Raw genomic sequence first — 19,096 nt, 5'->3', positions numbered from 1 at the left:
TTTTAATATTTAATAACCATTCCAGCTTTCAAAATAAAACATTTACCTCCATTTGCAATGGTTGGACCCTCGCAATGTGGGGATGTACTAATTTGGGATGTGGGGGTGAGAGAGCACAATAGAGGGCTGGGGCGGCCCTCAACATGGGGCTGATGATTTTACCCAAATGTTTTTACAAATAGAATTACTGTTGAGAGGGGATAGAGTATGGAGTGATGAAATATTTTCTGGTCTTTTGACATATTTCAGTGGAACAGTAGCAAGACCACAGTGAATTGTCATAAATTCCTAGTTGCAGGACTGCTCTGGTGACTCTGGCCAAGTTACAGCAGAATATCAGGAAGGCAATCTTCTTCCAAATAGTAAAATATGAAAATGTATTTCTAGAACTTCTAACAATTGATTTTTTTTTCTTAATGAGCTCTCTTCAGAGCCAAATTAGTTCTAAGATTTTGCATTTAGAGTCATAGAGAGGTACAGCATGGTGACCAGATATCCCAACCCAATCTAGTCCCATCTGCCAGCACCCGGCCCATATCCCTCCAAACCCGTCTTATTCATATACCCATCCAGATGCTTTTTAAATGTTGCAATTGTACTAGACTCCACCACTTCTTCTGGCAGCTCATTCTATACACGCACCACCTTTTGCATGAGAAATTTGTCCCGAACGTTTCTTTATGTCTTTCCTCTCTCACCCTAAACTTATGCCCTTTAGTTCTGGACTCTTCCACCCCAGCGAAGAGACTTTGTCTATTTATCCTATCCATGTCCCTCAGGATTTTATAAACCTCTATAAGGTCACCCCTCAGCCTCTGACGCTCCAGGGAAAACAGCCCTAGCCTATTCAACCTCCTTTATACTTCAAATACTCCAACCCTGCCCATAGCTTTGTAAATCTTTTCTGAACCCTTTCAAGTTTCACAACATCTTTGTGTTCAGAAGGAGACCTTTGTCCACAGAAGGTTGAAATTGAACTCTTTAAGCAAACTTAAGAACAATGTAGAAACTGTAACAAGGTCAGCCTGGCAAGCCTCATGGACTGAGTTCCTTATTGCGCACCTTTTCCAATACACCGACCCCTGGAAGTGTTGGTCACAGATACCAAGTCATCATTTACCAGCAGGAAATGTAGCATTTCTAAAGTTGAATGGTATTGGGCATATAAGGACAGCTCCACACAATCTGTCATCCAACAGTCTGGCAGAAAGCGAGGTCTAAACTTTGAAGGCAGGTTTAAAGAAATAGCCTACAGCTTCACTACATACCAAACTATCCCGGTTCCTATTTGATTATAGGACTACCCCTCATGCAATTAATGGGATAGCTCCAACTAACGGGGAGAAGGCTCTGTACCAGGTTAAATCTGATCTTCCCGGACCAGGATGGGCTGGGGGATTTGTGAAACAGTATCAGGAATGCCAGTTCCGGATCCAAGACTCCACCCGGTGAGACAGAGTTTACTACAGGAGGCAAAATCTGTGATAGGAACAACAGAAATGGCCCCACATGGGTAAGAGGCATGGTCCACACGTGGTCAGAATCTGTGATGTGTAATGTTTGAGTAGCTGCAACAGTCCTGAACTAGTCCATGTAGACTATATGAAAGCTGCAAACTCGCAAAAACGGGAAAATGTGCCCGGCTCCTCGACCAGCTCACTGACCGTTTCCGGATCAAGTGGGTTCCGTCAAGTGTTGAAGAGACCACGGAATCTAGGAATGAATGCGGTGGATCTTGCCACATCGATGCCTTTGCTGCTGGAAGCGGAGGATGAATTTCTCCCTCGACTGCTCTGGCAACAAGAGGTGAGCTCCAGAGCATTACTGCTATCCATATCCAATGCTGAGTCAGAGGAACCCAACCTGGTGCTAAAATATCCCAGAAGGCGCTGGAAGAGAAGGACTGACCCAGTCGTCAGACTCAGAGGAGCAGTAATGTAGTGACTGTAATAAGGTCAACCAGATGGGAATTATAGAATATGAATTCCCTGATTGGGCTTGTTAGTCTTGTCCTATTAGGGAGCCCTGGCTGACAGATATAAACAAAGGTGTCAGACATCCTGCTTACTCTGACAGCTGGCTCTGAGGGAGCTGGACTAGTGTCAAGGACTTTCCATGTGTAAATAAAGTGGTGATGGGCTACTGGAGTTAGTTCAAACAAAATGAGGTCATACGTTTCAGTGTAGGAGTATGCCAATGTCCAGATTCATTTGGAGATCAGTGAACTGGCAGCAGTCCAGAAAGCCAGGAGCAATTTGTCTTGGTCATTTCTGAGAGGCAACCATGGTATACGTTCATCCCTCGATGAGCTTTTGTCAAGGCTCCTAACCCTCTAAGGGGATGAATTCCCACCTCTAAGAGATGTTGGCCACTCTGACACCTGAGAGTTTTTCCATCCCACAAGAGATCACTGCTGAGATCTGGACAGACTGGACAAGGTTAAATCTGATCTTCCCGGACCAGGATGGGGTGGGGGATTTGTGAAACAGTATCAGGAATGCCAGTTCCGGATCCAAGATTCCACCCGGTGAGACAGAGTTTACTACAGGAGGCAAAGTCATTGATAGGAACAACAGAAATGCCCCACATGGGTAAGAGGCATGGTCCACATGTGGTCAGAATCTGTGATGTGTAATGTTTGAGTAGCTGCAACAGTCCTGAACTAGTCCATGTAGACTATATGAAAGCTGCAAACTCGCAAAAACGGGAAAATGTGCCCGGCTCCTCGACCACCTCACTGACAGTTTCCGGATCAAGTGGGTTCCGTCAAGCGTTGAAGAGACCACGGAATCTAGGAATGAATGCCTTCAGAATAAGGGAAGTGGGGCCAGGATTTCTGGGGCTGGTCACGCCTCTCCTGGCAATCTTGTGTTTGGTGATCTTCTGCAAGATCTGGAGGTGTCAGTTTTGGACTTGGTGGGCATAGTTAAAAATCACAGAACACCAGCAGATTTTGAAATTTAAAAAAAATGCCAAGCCCAGGGTAGCAGCCGTCCAGAGGGGTCCAAATCTATTGCTTCTTTGGTCACTCCACTAAGGATCCCTTTAACAACTGTTCTAGTTTCTTGGTTGTTTCATTAGACTCACTGCTGACATCTTGCTAGAACTTCCAGAATCTCATTGATCTGATGAATTCCTCAGTGTCTGCTGCAAGACGAATGGGATTCATTTTGGTGGTGGGGCAGACATTGAGCCCTTGGCTGAGAACTCCAATCTCTTCTGGTTGAAGGGTATGCTCCAATATGTTGACAATCGATTTCTCCACAGTGATAACTGTTGGACTATTACCTGGTGTTGTGTGATTTTTAACTTTCTCTAAGATCACACAGTGTCTGATTAGTGTAGTCCTTCTCCAACCTGAATCTACCGGCCTGTTTCCTAATGTGACAGAGGGCCCACTCAACATCACAAACACGTCAATGGCAGCAGAAAGTGGCAGTTAAACAGCCTTTTAACAGTGAAACAATGATGTGACCACTGTTGTAGTACAAAAAAATGTGGCAGACAATTTGTGCACAACCATGTGCCACAAACAGGAGTGAGGTGTGAATCAAATGAAACCGTTTCATGGTATTAAATGAGAAATGAGTGTTGGATGGAGCATCTCATTTCTCCTCTTCAAATAAGGCTATCCATCTGAAAGTGACGATAGACCTTGGTGTAAATTTCAAATTGGAAGCGTAGTGCCGCTGACAGTATCACATTCAGGTGTTAATAAGGATCAAAAGCTTATGTCTTAGAAAGGGTTGGACCCTGTGATCAGTAATTGTGATTGAAGACTGGTGCTACTGTTGAGTTAGGGCTGATAATTAATTTTTAAAAATAGATGTGCCCCACATTACCATCAGAGTGTTTTCCTGGACAGATACTTAACAACTGTGACAATGAGGGGTTAGAAGATTTGATTGCAATTTCTTTTAATTCCTCATTGTCCCTCAGGAATGATTGTAATCATAATGATTTTGATCGAATGATTGTAGTCAAATACGTGTAGACACGTATTTATTACTCTCTCATTTCCAATATTCAGTGGTAATTTTGCTATAACATTTAAGTCCAAACACTCTGTTTATGTGGTGGATAAAATCTGGATGTTCAACAGTTGGACTGATGGGTTGACTCTTCGCAGCCCTGTACTGGGGGGTTTTGGAGGTGGGGTTGCCAGGGAAACAGTGGAAACCCATTGTTACAGGGATCAATGTAGGGAAGCCTGCAGGAAAAATTCAGAAAATATACTTAAATTATTGTCTAAAGTCATCTTCAATATTAATTGAAGCTCATGTACATTGCCAATATGTGACATTTATATGACCTTTTTTTTTGTCTGGCCCTTCTAGGCTCTGGCAGAGATATCTGAAGCTTGTCTTCCATTGCTAGAAGGCTGTAGGAATAATCGAAAGAACTGGGAAATGCTAGCCACTCAAAAACTGGTGAATGGAGAAAAGAAATGATGGCTTTGTTGATTCATCCTGTAGCCTACTGAGAACACAGGACTCATCTTTTGGGATGAATTTCGAGCTGACAAGCTGGTTTATTTTCTCTGCCAATTGTGTATAGAATGCAGTAAACACTTTTAGTAGCTCACTGAAATAAGAACCATTAGCTCGTAACTGGTTGGGCTGTTTTCCAAATCCACTTTGACAAGCTGTTATTTTCAATTTAATTGTTATCACTTTCATAGATCATAGGCCAGCCAATAAAGCTGGCTGAATGTATTGGCCGTTTGTTAATGCCAGTCAGAGAAGGAAGGGGACAGCCAAGTCCTGCAACGTAAAGGATCCAGGGGTTTCACAGCCCCTTGAAATTTTGACTTAGCAGACAGGCTCTTAATACTTATTTTAAAATATGTAGGTCAAGTGTAAATGAATTGGTCAATTATTATTCAAAAATATACCTTACAACCCGACACATTATTGTTCAATTTTTAAAAATAATTTCCTAGCTAGATTTGGCTGCTATAAATTTTCTGTCTAGCTTTGAGAAAATGAAAGTCTTGCTTGGGGATGTGATTTGTCCCATTAATAAGTGCAGCATTCCTTTTCTTAGCCAATCCATGTGCTGGGAGAGTTGTATGGCTTCCAATCAATGTATTTATATATTATTTAATTTCACTGAAAATGAGATTTATCTCTTGGTCTTGCACACAAAAAAATTGTAGCAGTTGAATCTTGTAAAGGCGAGTCTATTATATTTTACAACATTATTGGGGTAGTTTTATAAGGGGTTGCATGTTTTACATTCCAAAGTGCACATATTTCTGTGTATTGATGAGAGGGATACAAGGCACAGCAATACACCATCAACAAGTTATTTTGCTGATATTTGTACATGGTGGCATTACAGAAATGCTTTTGCACAGTTTTTGAATGTTGTAATTAATTATAAATGGTTAATTTCTGGCAGTAATAATTAGTGTGTACATTCATTAACCCCATGTTCCAGGTGTTGTTGCTCCTTTCAATTGTGGCTTCCAATCGCAAGTATAAGATTGGTGATTTTACCCAAATGTTTTTATAAATAGAATGACCCTAATAATCACCTACTTCGGTGCTACATTGTCATAGAGACCATTATCCTTTATATCTTCAGTGCACAGTTTTAAAATTAACTTATCTACATTTTAGCAATTTTCATTTTATGGCAATACATATCACAGAAATTAGTTCTGTTTATCAATCGTAAATTTATAACAGCCTGTTCCTCCCAAGGCATCTAACATTATCATATAGTCACAGTACTCACAATCCATAATGCATACCATCAACTTTCCTGATTGGTTGCTCTCCTGGGCAGAGAAGGTGGTGAGATATTGCTAAATTTCAAAATCCAAGTGAGGGACGAACGGACTAATTGAAATAGTTATGCAGAGTACGCTTTCATTTAAAAAATGAAGAGAACAATACCAGAATGTAGGTAATGACATGATTGTTCCAAACAACAACTCTGTGAATGCTGTTTAGGTGATAGCTCACAATGATACACCATTATGAAAAATTCTGAAGATTATTGATCTGGAGGATACTGTTGTGAAGATGCAGTTAGACCAGAGTTGTTTCAGACATGTAAGGACTGAGTTCACAGCTATCTTTAATACATAAATTACCCATAAATTTAAAATATAAAGTTCAATAAAGGTCAGGAAATAGCAAAAAAACCGAAGAAATTGCAAATGCTGGAAATCAGAAACAGAAACAGAAATTGCTGGAAAGTCTCAGCACATCTGGCAGCATCTGTGGACAGAAATTAGATTAACATTTCAGGTCCAGTGACCCTTCCTCAGAACTAGGTTTCTGATTTTGTTCAGGGATTGGCAGCACTAGACAAGTTCTCCTGGTGATATCAAATATGTATGGGTGAATAAGAAATATAGATTTTATTAATGATGACAACCTCAGAAATTATACTGAGAAATTCAGGGAAAGCAAGTCAACTTGATTGACATGATAGTTCTTTCAACTGACACACTTTTCAGTTTCTACATATGAAGCAGGAGAAGCTATTAAAGTTTTTTATCGCGTTTCAGTTATTAATTAAACTGTTTCTTCACTTTTCTGGTCCTTTGCCAGCTTCTCAAATCATTACTATAGGACAACTATTTCTAAAATCATTACTGACAGGCAGGGAATCCCAGTGTTGGTACTGTTTGGAAGGAGAGATTGGCTAGGAACTTTGTAACGTCTCATGAATGCATCTCCAGCTGAGTCAGCATTTATTTTCAAACTTTGTGATCAAATGGTTGCACAGTTTTAAAGATGTAGCAAAGAAATGAGTTGCTCTGATAGAGAGACAAAAAATATCATTTTCATAAAATGGTACCTCAGGTTGTAAAATATGATTTCTACAGTACCAGGGCACTACAATGATATCAGTACCTGACAGACCTTTCTGTAAAACCATTAGTAAATCAATGCTGAGTCCTTAGTTTATAAATTCATTAGAATATTGTTTAATTACACTGGACTGCTTCTAATTATTGTGAGTATTAGCAACTTATGTTTTAACACAGAATTATAGTGCATTGCATTATTCATCTGGCTTACAATGGTAGGTTGAAAGTGTCATCAATTAGTTAGTTACAACGTGACAATGGGTCTATAACATGAAATTGTTCCGAATGCCGTATTGGATTGGCATTCTCGATCAGGCTCCAGGAATGACTGATATGGAAATGTACTAATTATTAACTATAACACTCCCAAAATTGGAGTTATGGTGGAATTGATTAAAAAGAACTTCATTTTGTAACTGGCTATGCACTAGTTGACATGGGAGTATTTAATAATAACACTGGATACTTGAATTGGGAATGTGCTCCCTTCAACAGCCCTTGCCTTCACCAAGAATGTGGAGGGCCATTTTAGATTACTGCCAAAATGCATGAATTTGAGGCAATATGAGCCTTCATGAACTTCTCCAGCCTCAACCATGTTGAAATTAACATGGGAAGCAAGCAAAGAATTTAAAATGTCTTCTGCAAAACTGTTCACTGTGCTCCTGATAACACCCCTCCATCCCACATTTCTCTCCACAAGATGTTAAGGAACAAATGAGCCCATTGGTCATGGTGCAAGGTTGTGAGCCTAGTAATATACAACTGATGGCTGGCATTCAATAGTTAGTTGTCCATAGCCAAATTGTTCTAATGAATGTGTGAGATTGGTATCTTCCCAACAAATTGTCAATTCATGATAAGTAATTAAGTCTAACCTGGCTAATTATCAATCTATTAGCTTCTTCCTTAGCAAATTAGTGAAAAGAGTAATCGGTATTGCCACTGCATAATACTTACTTGTCAAAGGCTTGCTTATTGACTTTAATTTAGTTGTGACTGAAACTACTTGATTCCAATCTCATTCCAGCCTTGGCCAAGATGTATATGGTAAAAGTGAGAAACAAGGTGCGAGCTGTTCATCTCAATCCAAAGAGCATCAAAGAGAAAAGACTTTAATGGAACACTATTCACAAAATCAGGACATCCCAAACTGCTTTACAGCCAGTTGAGTACTCTAGTACTCTGTAGTCATTATTCTAATATAAGAAATGGAGCAGGAAGTTTGCTCACAGAGAAGTGCCACAAAGTAAGGTAATAATGACCAGATCCTTTTTTGTTATTGACCTTTTTTCTACACATTCACGTGAGAAATTCATTGTGGCTTCAGCTTAATATCTCTAGCTGCAGGAGTTCCTTAGGTTAGCATCTTTGGTTCAACCATTTCATTAATGGCTCCACCTCTACTGTAAGGGTGGAGATGCTCAATGATTTTTGAGCTCCATTTACTACTCATTTGAAATGAAATAGCCCTTGTCATTTTTCAGCAGTAACTGAACAATATTCAACAATAAATAGTGAGGCAATGACTACTCTAAAAAAAGAGCAGTCCCAATTCCATCCCATTTGGAGTAATGTGTCCAGTTTTTGGTCCCCACACCTCAGGAAGGACATACTGGCACTGGAGCGTGTCCAGCGGAGATTCACACGGATGATCCCTGGAATGGTAGGTCTAACATACGAGGAACGGCTGAGGATCCTGGGATTGTATCATTGAAGTTTAGAAGATTAAGGGGAGATCTAATAGAAACTTACAAGATAATACATGGCTTGGAAAGGGTGGACGCTAGGAAATTGTTTTCATTAGGCGAGGAGACTAGAACCCATGGACACAGCCTTTGAATTAGAGGGGGTAAATTCAGAACAGAAATGCGGAGTCATTTCTTCAGCCAGAGAGTGGTGGGCCTGTGGAATTCATTGCCGCAGAGTGCAGTGGAGGCCGGGACGCTAAATGTCTTCAAGGCAGAGATTGATAAATTCGTGATGTCACAAGGAATTAAGGGCTACGGGGAGAATGCTGGTAAGTGGAGTTGAAATTCCCATCAGCCATGATTGAATGGCGGAGTGGACTCGATGGGCCGAATGGCCTTAATTCCACTCCTATGTCTTATGGTCAACCTTCCACAGAATCATAATTGTTGAGTTCCCCTTCAACATCTCAGGAGTCACCATTGACTGGAGCAATCAAAGTAAACTTTGGCTTATTTTAGCAAGGCATTTAATAAGATTTCCCACAGTAAGCTCATTCAGAACGTTAGGAGGTATGGGATACAGGGAAATTAGGCTGCCTGGTTACAGAATTGGTTGACCGAAAGAAGACAGCAAGTGGTAGTGGATGGAAAGTATTCTGCCTGGTGGTCGGTGACCAATGGTGTCCTGCAGAGATTTATTCTTGGACCTCTGCTCTTTGTAGTTTTAATAAATGACTTGGATAAAGAAGTGGAAGGGTGGATTAGTAAGTTTGCTGATGACACAAAGGTCAATGGTGTTGTAGATAGTGTCGAAGGCTATTGCAGGCCACAACAAGACATTGACAGGCTGCAGAGCTGGGCTGAGAAGTGGCAGATGCTGTTTAACCTGTAAGGTCAAATTTGAATGCTGAATACAGGGTTAAAGAAAGGATTCTTGGCAGTGTGGAGGAACAGCGGATCTTGGGGTCAACGAACATAGATCCCTCAAAGTTACCACCAAAGTTGATAAGGTTATTAAGAAGGCATATGGTGTTTTGGCTTTCATCAACGGGCGATTGAATTTAAGAGCTGTGAGGTTTTGCTCTATAAAACTTTGGTTAGACCACACTTGGAATATTGTGTCCAGTTCTGGTCACCTCATTCTAGGCAGGACGTAGATGTTTTAGAGATGGTGCAGTGGAGATTTACCAGGATGCTGCCTGGATTGGAGGGCTTGCCTTATGAAGAGAGGTTGAATGAGCTAGGGTTTTTCACACTGGAGAGAAGATGGATAAGAAGGGGGCATAGATAGAGTAGAAAGCCAGAGACTTTTCCATAGGGCAGAAATGGCTGTCATGAGGTGTCAACTTTAAGGCAATTGGAGGAAGGTATGGGGAGATATCAGAGATAGGTTCTTTACGTAGAGAGTGTTGGTGCATGGAACACACTACCAGCAGTGGTAATAGAGTCAGAGACATTAGGGACATTTAAGTGACTGCTGAAAAAGCACATGGATGGTAGTAAATTGAAGGATGGGTAGGTTAGATTGATCCTAGATTAAGATAAATGCTTGGCACAACTTCATGGGCCAAAGGCCTGTACTGTACTGTGCTGTACTGTTCTATGTTCTAAGGGCAGGGTAGAAGCTGGGTTCTCAAGAATGGCTACTAGTCCAAATCATCTATAAAACACATGAGGAATTGCATCACATGGAGCAGTTAGTTTGATTGCTGTCCATGCCACTGAACTCAGTAACCACTGCCATCATCACCAGTAACTAATGGCTGTAGAGTTTACAATCTACTGGATTCATGCAGTACCTTGACTAACTCTTATCTCCAAAAAGAGTTGAGCAGCAATGTCATGAGATGCCATCATCTCTCAATTCCCTTCAATATACAAACCATCCTATATTACAACATTGTTCTTTCATTGCAGTACCTGAGAATTCTTTACATTATTCCACAATGACAGTAGCCTTATACGAGGGGTCGGATAACTCTGGTAGATAAGAACCTGCTGCAGTTTGAGACTACAGAATGGAATTAGTTTTTGTATTGGCTGAGAGATTGCGGGTCTACCCACGAACCTGCCCACAATAATATTTCGGTATAAGCCATGATTAGTAACCCTTGATGAATTGGAGCAAAGAAAAAGACTCAGTGAGAGAACCTGAACGGGTCATCCACAGCAGCTGTCAAGCTACCCAGATCTCTTGGAGCTTATTTACTTCAGGGATCATCCAGTGAGGTGGGACCAGCAGCATGCACCCTTCCTTCACTAAATCAAATTTTCCAATGTAGCATTAACTGTAAAGTGTGGTCTTTAAATTCATCTACAATTTTGACATAAACAAGGTGTCTGCCATCAGTACTTACTGCTATTAAGACGGCAATAGTTCATAGGAAATGCCCAATGCCACCATCTCAGAGCATACAGGGCTGGGTAATAAATTCTTGGAAGTGACTCCCATGCCCTGAGAAGAAATTGAACACATCAAAACTGTACTTAATAAGTTTCTGAAGTAGTTATTTGGTATTTGTTGTAAAAGGTACTCAACCAGTGAGATTTTGGGATAGTGTAGGGGGACGAGCTGAGAATAATTCACAGGTTGGCGCAACATCGAGGGTCAAAGGGCCTGTTCTGCGCTGTATTGTTCTATGTTCTATGAGACACGAATGCACTTCCTGTTCTTCCCTCCTCCCTCTTCACATTTCTGACAACATGAAGCACTGGTAGTTTGAACAAACTATTAACATGAGCCTAGTAATGTCACATCGTGTCTTAAGTTCCTTTTGATAACTACATGGGTAATGGCATCTTCAGCTACAGCAGTGAGCTGTTGAGTTGATTTGAGCAGCAGTTGTGTTTTACTGATAATTTTCTTGGTGTTGAACAGGTTAGGGTTCCTCTTCATGATGGTGCCTATTGCAAATCACAGATGACAAATAATGTTTAAAGATGGGTAGAGCGCAGGCTTGTAAACATTTTGATCACTGGAGTAACAGATAGTATACCTTTATAACTATAAGGAGGCTGTACTTTAATTTGTAAAGGATAAAGGCTATAAAAATACACAGCTTTCTGATGGGCCCTATTGTGGTTACATTGGAGTACAAGCTACGCACCGAAAATAGGCTGGTACTGGAAGGTAGGCAAATGTGAGGACTGCAGATGCTGGAAATGAGAGTCTACATTAGAGTGGTGCTGGAAAAACACAACCGGTCAGGCAGCATCCGAGGAGCAGGAAATTCAATGTTTCGGGCAAAAACCCTTCATCAGGAAGGGTACTGGAAGGTGTCAGATGTCATAAATTACTTGGAGTTCAGGTGAAATCTTGGCTGGAGTGCAAAGAGAGTTTCACCTCAATGTTAGAAGGGGTACGACTGAAAGCTAAGGCTCCCTTTGCTGTGAGTTGCTACTTCTCAGATTCAGTGAAACTCAGGTTAACAACAGAGACTGGCCTGTTCAGCTGTGGTGGAACTGGCACAGTAGAACCTATCAGGGTGGAATCAATCCCAAGAAGCAGTCCGGCGCCATGAAGAAAATTGTTTTCTTTATTGCAATGGTCCATCCTGAATTGTGAGGGAACTAAAGTATCTGGATGGGAGCAGGTACCCAAATTTCTGGCCTCTGTGAATTGATGAGCACCCCCAGGATTGGTGGCAAGGAGCAATCCCATAATGATAACCAGGTGCCCTTTTGCCCACTCTGCATCCTGTGGCAGGCAAACATTGACAAACCATGGCAGTGACAAGCGTTAATGGACCTGTACAATCCCTACGGAATAACATCAGAGCCAATATATTCCAAAGGAAAACACGTGAGATCCGAGCTAAATTATTAACCCTACAGCAGTGGTTATATAGGAACGTCAACCAGGATTTGTGCAAAATATTGAATGTGAAGTGTATGCCTGATCTCTGTCTAGGCAGACTACTTAAACATTAAGCCTTCATATCAGTATCACAATCATAGTTTTAGGTATGTTGCTTTGAAACCTTACAGACGAGATTATATGGTATTTTTCATTTAACAATCACAGTAGAAATTATTCTCAAAGCAAAAATGTTTATGTATTTTATCCATTTTGGTGTGTGCAGCCATTTTCCTAATGTATATTAATATATGACACAGTTGAAATGACCGTGTGTATAATAAAGATTGCAAAAGTATTTAATACCAATCATATTCTATTGTTGACTTTCTCCTTGTTTTGATTAGTAATGATGATAAGGTACCGGTGTTGGACTGGGTGGGTAAAGTTAAAAATCACACACCACCAGATTATAGTCCAACAGGTTTATTTGGAAGTACTAATTTTTGGAGCGCTGCTCCTTTGTCAGTTAGCTACCAGCTGAAGGACCAGCACTCTGAAAGCTAGTACTTCAAAATAAACCTATTGGACTATAACCTGGTGTTGTGAGATTTTTAACTTGGTTTACTGTTGGCATTCTTAAAAGAGGAACTTTGCCCAAGATTAGTTTAATGAAAATGAATGGATATTTGGAATGTTTACATGAATACAATTGACAGAATTATCTACTGTATTCAAGGATCTACTATTTCCAAGGATCTGGAAGAGCACTTATTAGGCATGGTGGTAGTATCTCGAGACTTCACCACTTTCGTCTCTCCCAGAATTACTTTCTGGTCAGGAAGGCCCTAATTGAGGATCCATTTAATGGCCTTATCCTATTGCCATTGGAATTAAACAAGTCGCAAGCAGATGAGTCACTATACAGCATACAGGATAGCATCTAGCCTGCGGGGATAGGTGGAACATCAAAGCCACTTGGTGCCTGATTGAGGGACTGGACAGTAAGCAGGGGTGTGTCCATTGGGAGCCACTCTTGCAGGCTCAAGCCTGCTCTTGCTTCCAACCACCAGCCACACTCTCAACTCCATCATCCCAAAAAAAGATTGCAATTGGACAGTACTTGAAAGAATTCTGAATTGGCTAATAAGTTCAAGGCTTGGTAAAACAAAGAGAACTGCAGATGCTGTAAATCAGAAACAAAAACTGAAGTTGCTGGAAAAGCTCAGCACATCTGGCAGCATCTGTGAAGAGAAATCAGTATTAATGTTGTGTGTCTGGTGACCTTTCCTCAGAACTGATGGCTGCTCGAAAAATGTCAGTTCATATGCAGAAGATAGGGTGAGGGGAGGGGGTAAGGAGTAAACAAGAGGTGGGGATAGAACCCAAAGAGAGAGAAGAAAAGTTGGACAAAGCAATCAATAATGATCTGGCTAGCAGGGTGAATAGCTGTTAATGAAAACAGTTAGTGGCTAACAATACGCACTGTGTAATGGCAGACTATGTGAAAATAAGGTCTGATGTGTTGGGTAGGGGGCTAGGACTTGGGTGAGTTCAGGCCATAATATTATTAAACTCTATATTGAGTCTGGAGGGCTGGAGAGGCCTCGAGCAGAAAATAAGGTGTTTTTCCAGTTTGCACTGAGCTTCGCTGGAGCACTGCAGCAAACATGAGACAGAGCTGTTGGCCAGGTAACAGGGTGGTGTTAAAGTGGCAGGCAACTGGAAGTTCAGGGTCTTATTTTTGTGGGTAGAACATCGACGTTCTGCGAAGCGGTCACCCAATGTATGCTTTGTTTCCCCACTGTAGAAGAGAGTACACTGTGAGCACTGCAATGCAGGAAACTAGATTGTGAGAAGTGCAGGTAAACTGCTGCTTCACGTGGCAGGTATGGTGGTGTTCTTGGATTCTGAGGAGGGAGGTGGTGAATGGGAAGGTGTTACACCTTCGGTGTTTGTGGAGATGATGCCACGGGGCTCTAGGAGAGATGCGTGTTGGGAGTGAATAAAGAATGGACCAGGCTATCCCGTAGGTCACGGGACTTGCGGAAGGCGGACAAGAGAAAGCAGTGGAATGTGTGTCTGGTGGTGGTATGTTGCTGGCCATGGCAGAAATGATGGTTGATGATCTTCTGGATGTAGATACTGGTGAGATGGTGCGTAAGGACAAGGGGAGCCGCTATTGCTGTGGCAGGAGGGAAGACAGGGGGTAAGGGCAAACGTGTGGGAGATGGGTGGAACCCAGTTGAGGGTACTGTTAACAACAGTGCTGGGAAATCCTCAGCTGAGGAAGAAGGTGGACATTTGCAGACTCACTTGGGAAAGTAGAGTTCATTGGAACATATGCAACGGAGACGGAGGATCTGGGAGAATAGAATGGAGTCTTGTACAGATTGACTTCCACAGCTACTTAGCAGGGAGTGAGGATGTATAGTCTATGGGCTTATAATGGATATTAGTGATCAGTCTATCCCCAGAAATGGAAACCGATAACAAGGAAAGGGAGGGAGGAGTCAGAGATACATCAGGTGAAATTGAGCCAGGGTGGAAAGTGGAAGCAAAATCAATGAAGTTTTCCAATTTCAGATGAGAGAGAAGCAGCATCAATCAGATCATTGATATAATCAGAGAAAGAAAAAGAGTTGAGAGTGAGGGTTGGAACAGGGAATGTTCCACATACCGAACGAAGAGACAGGCATAACTGGGACCTATGTGACCCATGGTCACCCCTCTGACCTGAAGAAAATGAGAGAAATTAAAAGAGGAGTTGTTGAGGGGGAGCACAAGCTTGCCCAAGCAGAGGAGGGTAGTAGTGAGTGGGGATAGGTCAGGCCTTTGCTCCAGGAAGAAGTGGAGAGCCCCGAGACATTGGGCTGGGGGTTGGATATGTAAAGGAGTTGCACGTCTGTGGTGAAGGGAAGACAGTGAAAGCCTGCAAACTGGAAATTCCAAAACTGCTTTCCTTTATTGGTCAGACCATTGAGTACAGGAGTTGGGAGGTCGTGTTGTAGCTATACAGGATATTATTAGACCACTTTTGGAATATTGTGTGCAATGCTGGTCTCCTTCCTATCAGAAGGATGTTGTGAAACACGAAAGGGTTCAGAAAAGACTTACAAGGATGTTGTCAGGGTTGGAGGGTTTGACCTATAGGGAGAGGCTAAATAGGTTGGGGCTATTTTCCCTGGAGCATCGAAGGCTGAGGGGTAACCGTATAGAGGTTTAGAAAATCATGAGGTGCATGGATAGGATAAATAGACAAAGTCTTTTCCCTGGGGCAGGGGAGTCCAGAACTAGACGCTATAGGTTTAGGGAAAAGACGTAAAAGGGATCTAAGGGGCAACTTTCTCAAACAGAGGGTAGTACGTGTATGGAATGAGCTGCCAGAGGAAGTGGTGGAGGCTGGTACAATTACAACATTTAAAAGCCATCTGGATGGGTATATGAATAAGAAGGGTTTGGAGGGATATGGGCCAAGTGCTGGCAAATGGCACTAGATTGGGTTGGGATATCTGGTTTCCATGCTGTACATCTCTATGACTCTGACAAAGTGTTAGAGGAATCACAAGTGTGCATGGAGCAGGTACTGGACCAGGGGATAAAAAACTTGAGTCAAGGTAGGAAGAGATGAGTTCTGTGGGGCAGGAGCAGGCTGAAAAATGAGTCTGCCTGGGCAGTCCTGTTTATCGAACTTTGGAAGGATAGCTTCACAGCTCACATTTGTCAGTTGGAGGCAGTGGTGGTGACGGGGGAAGAAGGTCACCAGATGAAATGAGGTCGGTGACTGTACTAGATACAATAGCCTGATGTACCATAGTCATGATCCAGGGGAAGATTGGAGGATGTATCTGAGAGCTGGCACTCAGTCTCTGCAACAAAGAAGTCAGTTTACCGGACTACAACAGCACCAACCTTACAGGCAGGCTTAATAACAAAGTCAAGGTTAGATCAAAGCACACCAAGTGCAGTTCAGAGAAAGAGCAGTTTCCACAGCCACATCACATTCCTCAGTGACCATCTCCAGCTCAGACTCATCCCACATGGAATACAACTGAAGATTCATCCCTTGTGTTTTGAATCCACTCAAGATCACAGGTAGCTCCATGATGTTCAATGTTCCACAGACAGCTACTTTTACCACATCTGGAGTATCATATTCTTGATCTTTCTCTCCAAGAGCATCGCATCACTCTGTAGCCCCACTTCATCCTCCGACTCACTTGCTATACTAATAAGAAACTTTTCCTTTCATGCATCAAGTTGCACAAGATGCAACAACTGAGATTCCCGTGGCCCTCTGGAACCTTCCTCCTTCTGACAACACCCCCTCCTCCATCCCAACCTATCACATATTCACCATCCCTAACCTTCCGTTTTGTACTCTGCCAAGTTCTCAATTTTATCCCTTTGCACCCCTACCTTAATGAATTTCAGGCACAATGTGATGTCAAACTCTTCTGTTGTCTTCACCTCTGTGACCATTTCTTTGGACAAATACTCCCACGGTCCCACAGAACTTTTCACTCAGCTCAAAAACTCTCCCTCCAGGTGGACCCTGCTTCGGGTCTTTTACCTGTACTCACTCTTAATTGAGAATCAACATGACATTGGTCCCCTCAATTTCTCTGTGCTCCCCCAACCAATCCTATCATCCCTCCCCTGCCTGAAACAATTCTGGTCAATTTCATATGCACCTGCTTCAGGGCACACTTCTACTCCTTAAAAACAAGGAATAAGACCTGGGCTCTATTCACTCTCTCATCTTCAAAAAAAAATAAATGGTGTACATGTACACTATTATATCTTCCTGGCACTGACCCCAAAGTGCAATGTCTCACACTGTATTAAAATTTATCACTGGTCATGGTATTCTATTGGACTATCTATAACAAGCAGTTTGTGTAATTATTGTTCATCTGCCTAAATTTGGTTACATATCCAAGTTTGGAAACTTCACTGGATTTCATGTTGTTCCATTTTAGAACAGATCAAAAACACACAAATAGTGCCAGCACTGATGCTGGGGAACACCACTATCACTCTCTGTTCAAAAATTAAATCAATCAACTACCATGACTCATGGCTGAGACACATTACAGCAATTTCTTTTTAAATTCAATTAGGCACTGATCCCATTTCATAAGCTGCAATTTTGTTATTTAGCTTTTTAATGGTACCTTGTGAAACACTAAAATTTGCAATCCCTTCAACAGCCTGTTCCTTCAACCAGACTGAAGAACACTCATAAGCATCAAGGCTAAGGCTGATGGACAAATTGAACTAAATGTTCTAATGTAAAACTGTGTACAGAAAGCAAAATAACAGACAGAAAAATAGTGATTTAAAAGGGAAAGAGCGTGTTTTCTTTAAAATTGCCAAAACACCATGAGCTTGTGCAATTGTTCTGATTCATTCTCCATGGCAATGCTTCAAACAGTCCATTTACTAACCAATAACACAGTATAAAATTATTGTTCCCTTCAAGATTTGATATGTTTGCTTCATTGCAAGATGAAAAGCTTCGACAGGATTTCTTTCTCAGCAACATTTCCAATAATTAAACCATGCAGAACGGAGACCCAAAACTTGTAAAATAAAAATCAAAAGCTGAAGTATTGTTACACGACATGTCATACATTAAGAATACACTTCTTAATTACACCAGCTCAAACATATAAGACTAAATAAGTAGGTATTGCAACTTCAAGACCTTTTCAGCAATTGTGCACGTAATCGATTGAAGTACCATTTTAGATGTGTCCCCTCTAATGCTTTTTGCCAGTTGAGGTTCACTCGTTGCAGAATCAGAAGGAGATGCAAGTGCACGTACAGACTGATCAGCACTTACACACCCTCCAGCAACTGCACAGCCAAGAGGGCACAGTGGCTGTATGGCAAGTGCGATAACAACTTTCAGATTTTTTCATCTATCTGCAGCTGCAAAACAATTGCTAATATATTTTAGAAGAATTTTGATCAACTAAAATATGTATTCATTTCTAAGGATGATTCTCTTTTGCTGTATCTGATCAAACACCAATAAGAAATTTATATATACCTTTCAACTTGGTCTGTTTTCAACAAACCTTTTCAAGTTTCACAATATCTTTCCGATAGGAATGAGACCAGAATTACACACAATATTCCAACACTGGCCTAACAATGTGCTGCACAACCGCAACATGACCTCCCAACTCCTGTACTCAATACTCTGACCAATAAAGGCACTTAGTATGCTTTCCGCCTTCACCATCCTATCTACCTGCAACTCCACTTTCAATGAGCTATGAACCTGCACTCCAAGGTCTCTTTGTACAGCAACACTCCCTAGGACCTTACCATTAAGTATACAAGTCTGCTAAGATTTTCTTGCCCAAAATGCAGCACCTTGCATTTATCTAAATTAAACTCCATTTACTAGCCCATCGGCCAATCTGATCAAGATCCCATTGTAATTAGATAACCTTCTTTGCTGTCCATTATATCTCCAATTTTGGTGTCATCTGCAAACTTACGAACTATACCTCTTATGCTCACAACCAATTGCGAGCAGTTCTGGTCTCCTTCCTATCGTAAAGATGTTGTGAAACTTGAATGAGTTCAGAAAGGATTGACAAGGATGTTACCAGGGTTGGAGGATTTGAGCTATAGGGAGAGGCTGAACAGGCTAGGGCTATTTTCCCTGGAGCGTCTGAGCTGAGGGGTGACCTTATAGAGGTTTATAAAATCATGAGGGGCATGGATAGGATAATAGACAAAGTCGTTTCCCTGGGGGCAGGG

General features: G+C 41.6%; 1 protein-coding gene across 4 annotated transcripts in view; it reads left to right on the top strand.

Moving 5' to 3' along the window:
- pde5ab (phosphodiesterase 5A, cGMP-specific, b) overlaps positions 1–5,067 on the top strand; it is a 175,523-nt gene extending 170,456 nt beyond the window's left edge. For all 4 annotated transcript variants that reach the window (XM_060832412.1, XM_060832403.1, XM_060832430.1 and 1 more), the window contains exon 21: positions 4,338–5,067. In XM_060832412.1, the coding sequence (XP_060688395.1) occupies positions 4,338–4,451 (114 nt within the window). In that variant the 3' untranslated portion in view covers positions 4,452–5,067. The remainder of the gene's footprint in view (positions 1–4,337) is intronic.
- Positions 5,068–19,096: the final 14,029 nt, after the last annotated feature.

Source organism: Hemiscyllium ocellatum, chromosome 1 (genome assembly GCF_020745735.1).
Source record: "Hemiscyllium ocellatum isolate sHemOce1 chromosome 1, sHemOce1.pat.X.cur, whole genome shotgun sequence".
Taxonomy (NCBI): Eukaryota; Metazoa; Chordata; class Chondrichthyes; order Orectolobiformes; family Hemiscylliidae; genus Hemiscyllium; species Hemiscyllium ocellatum.
The sequence above is the reverse complement of the archived record's forward strand: the minus strand, read 5'-3'. Positions and strand labels throughout refer to the sequence as shown.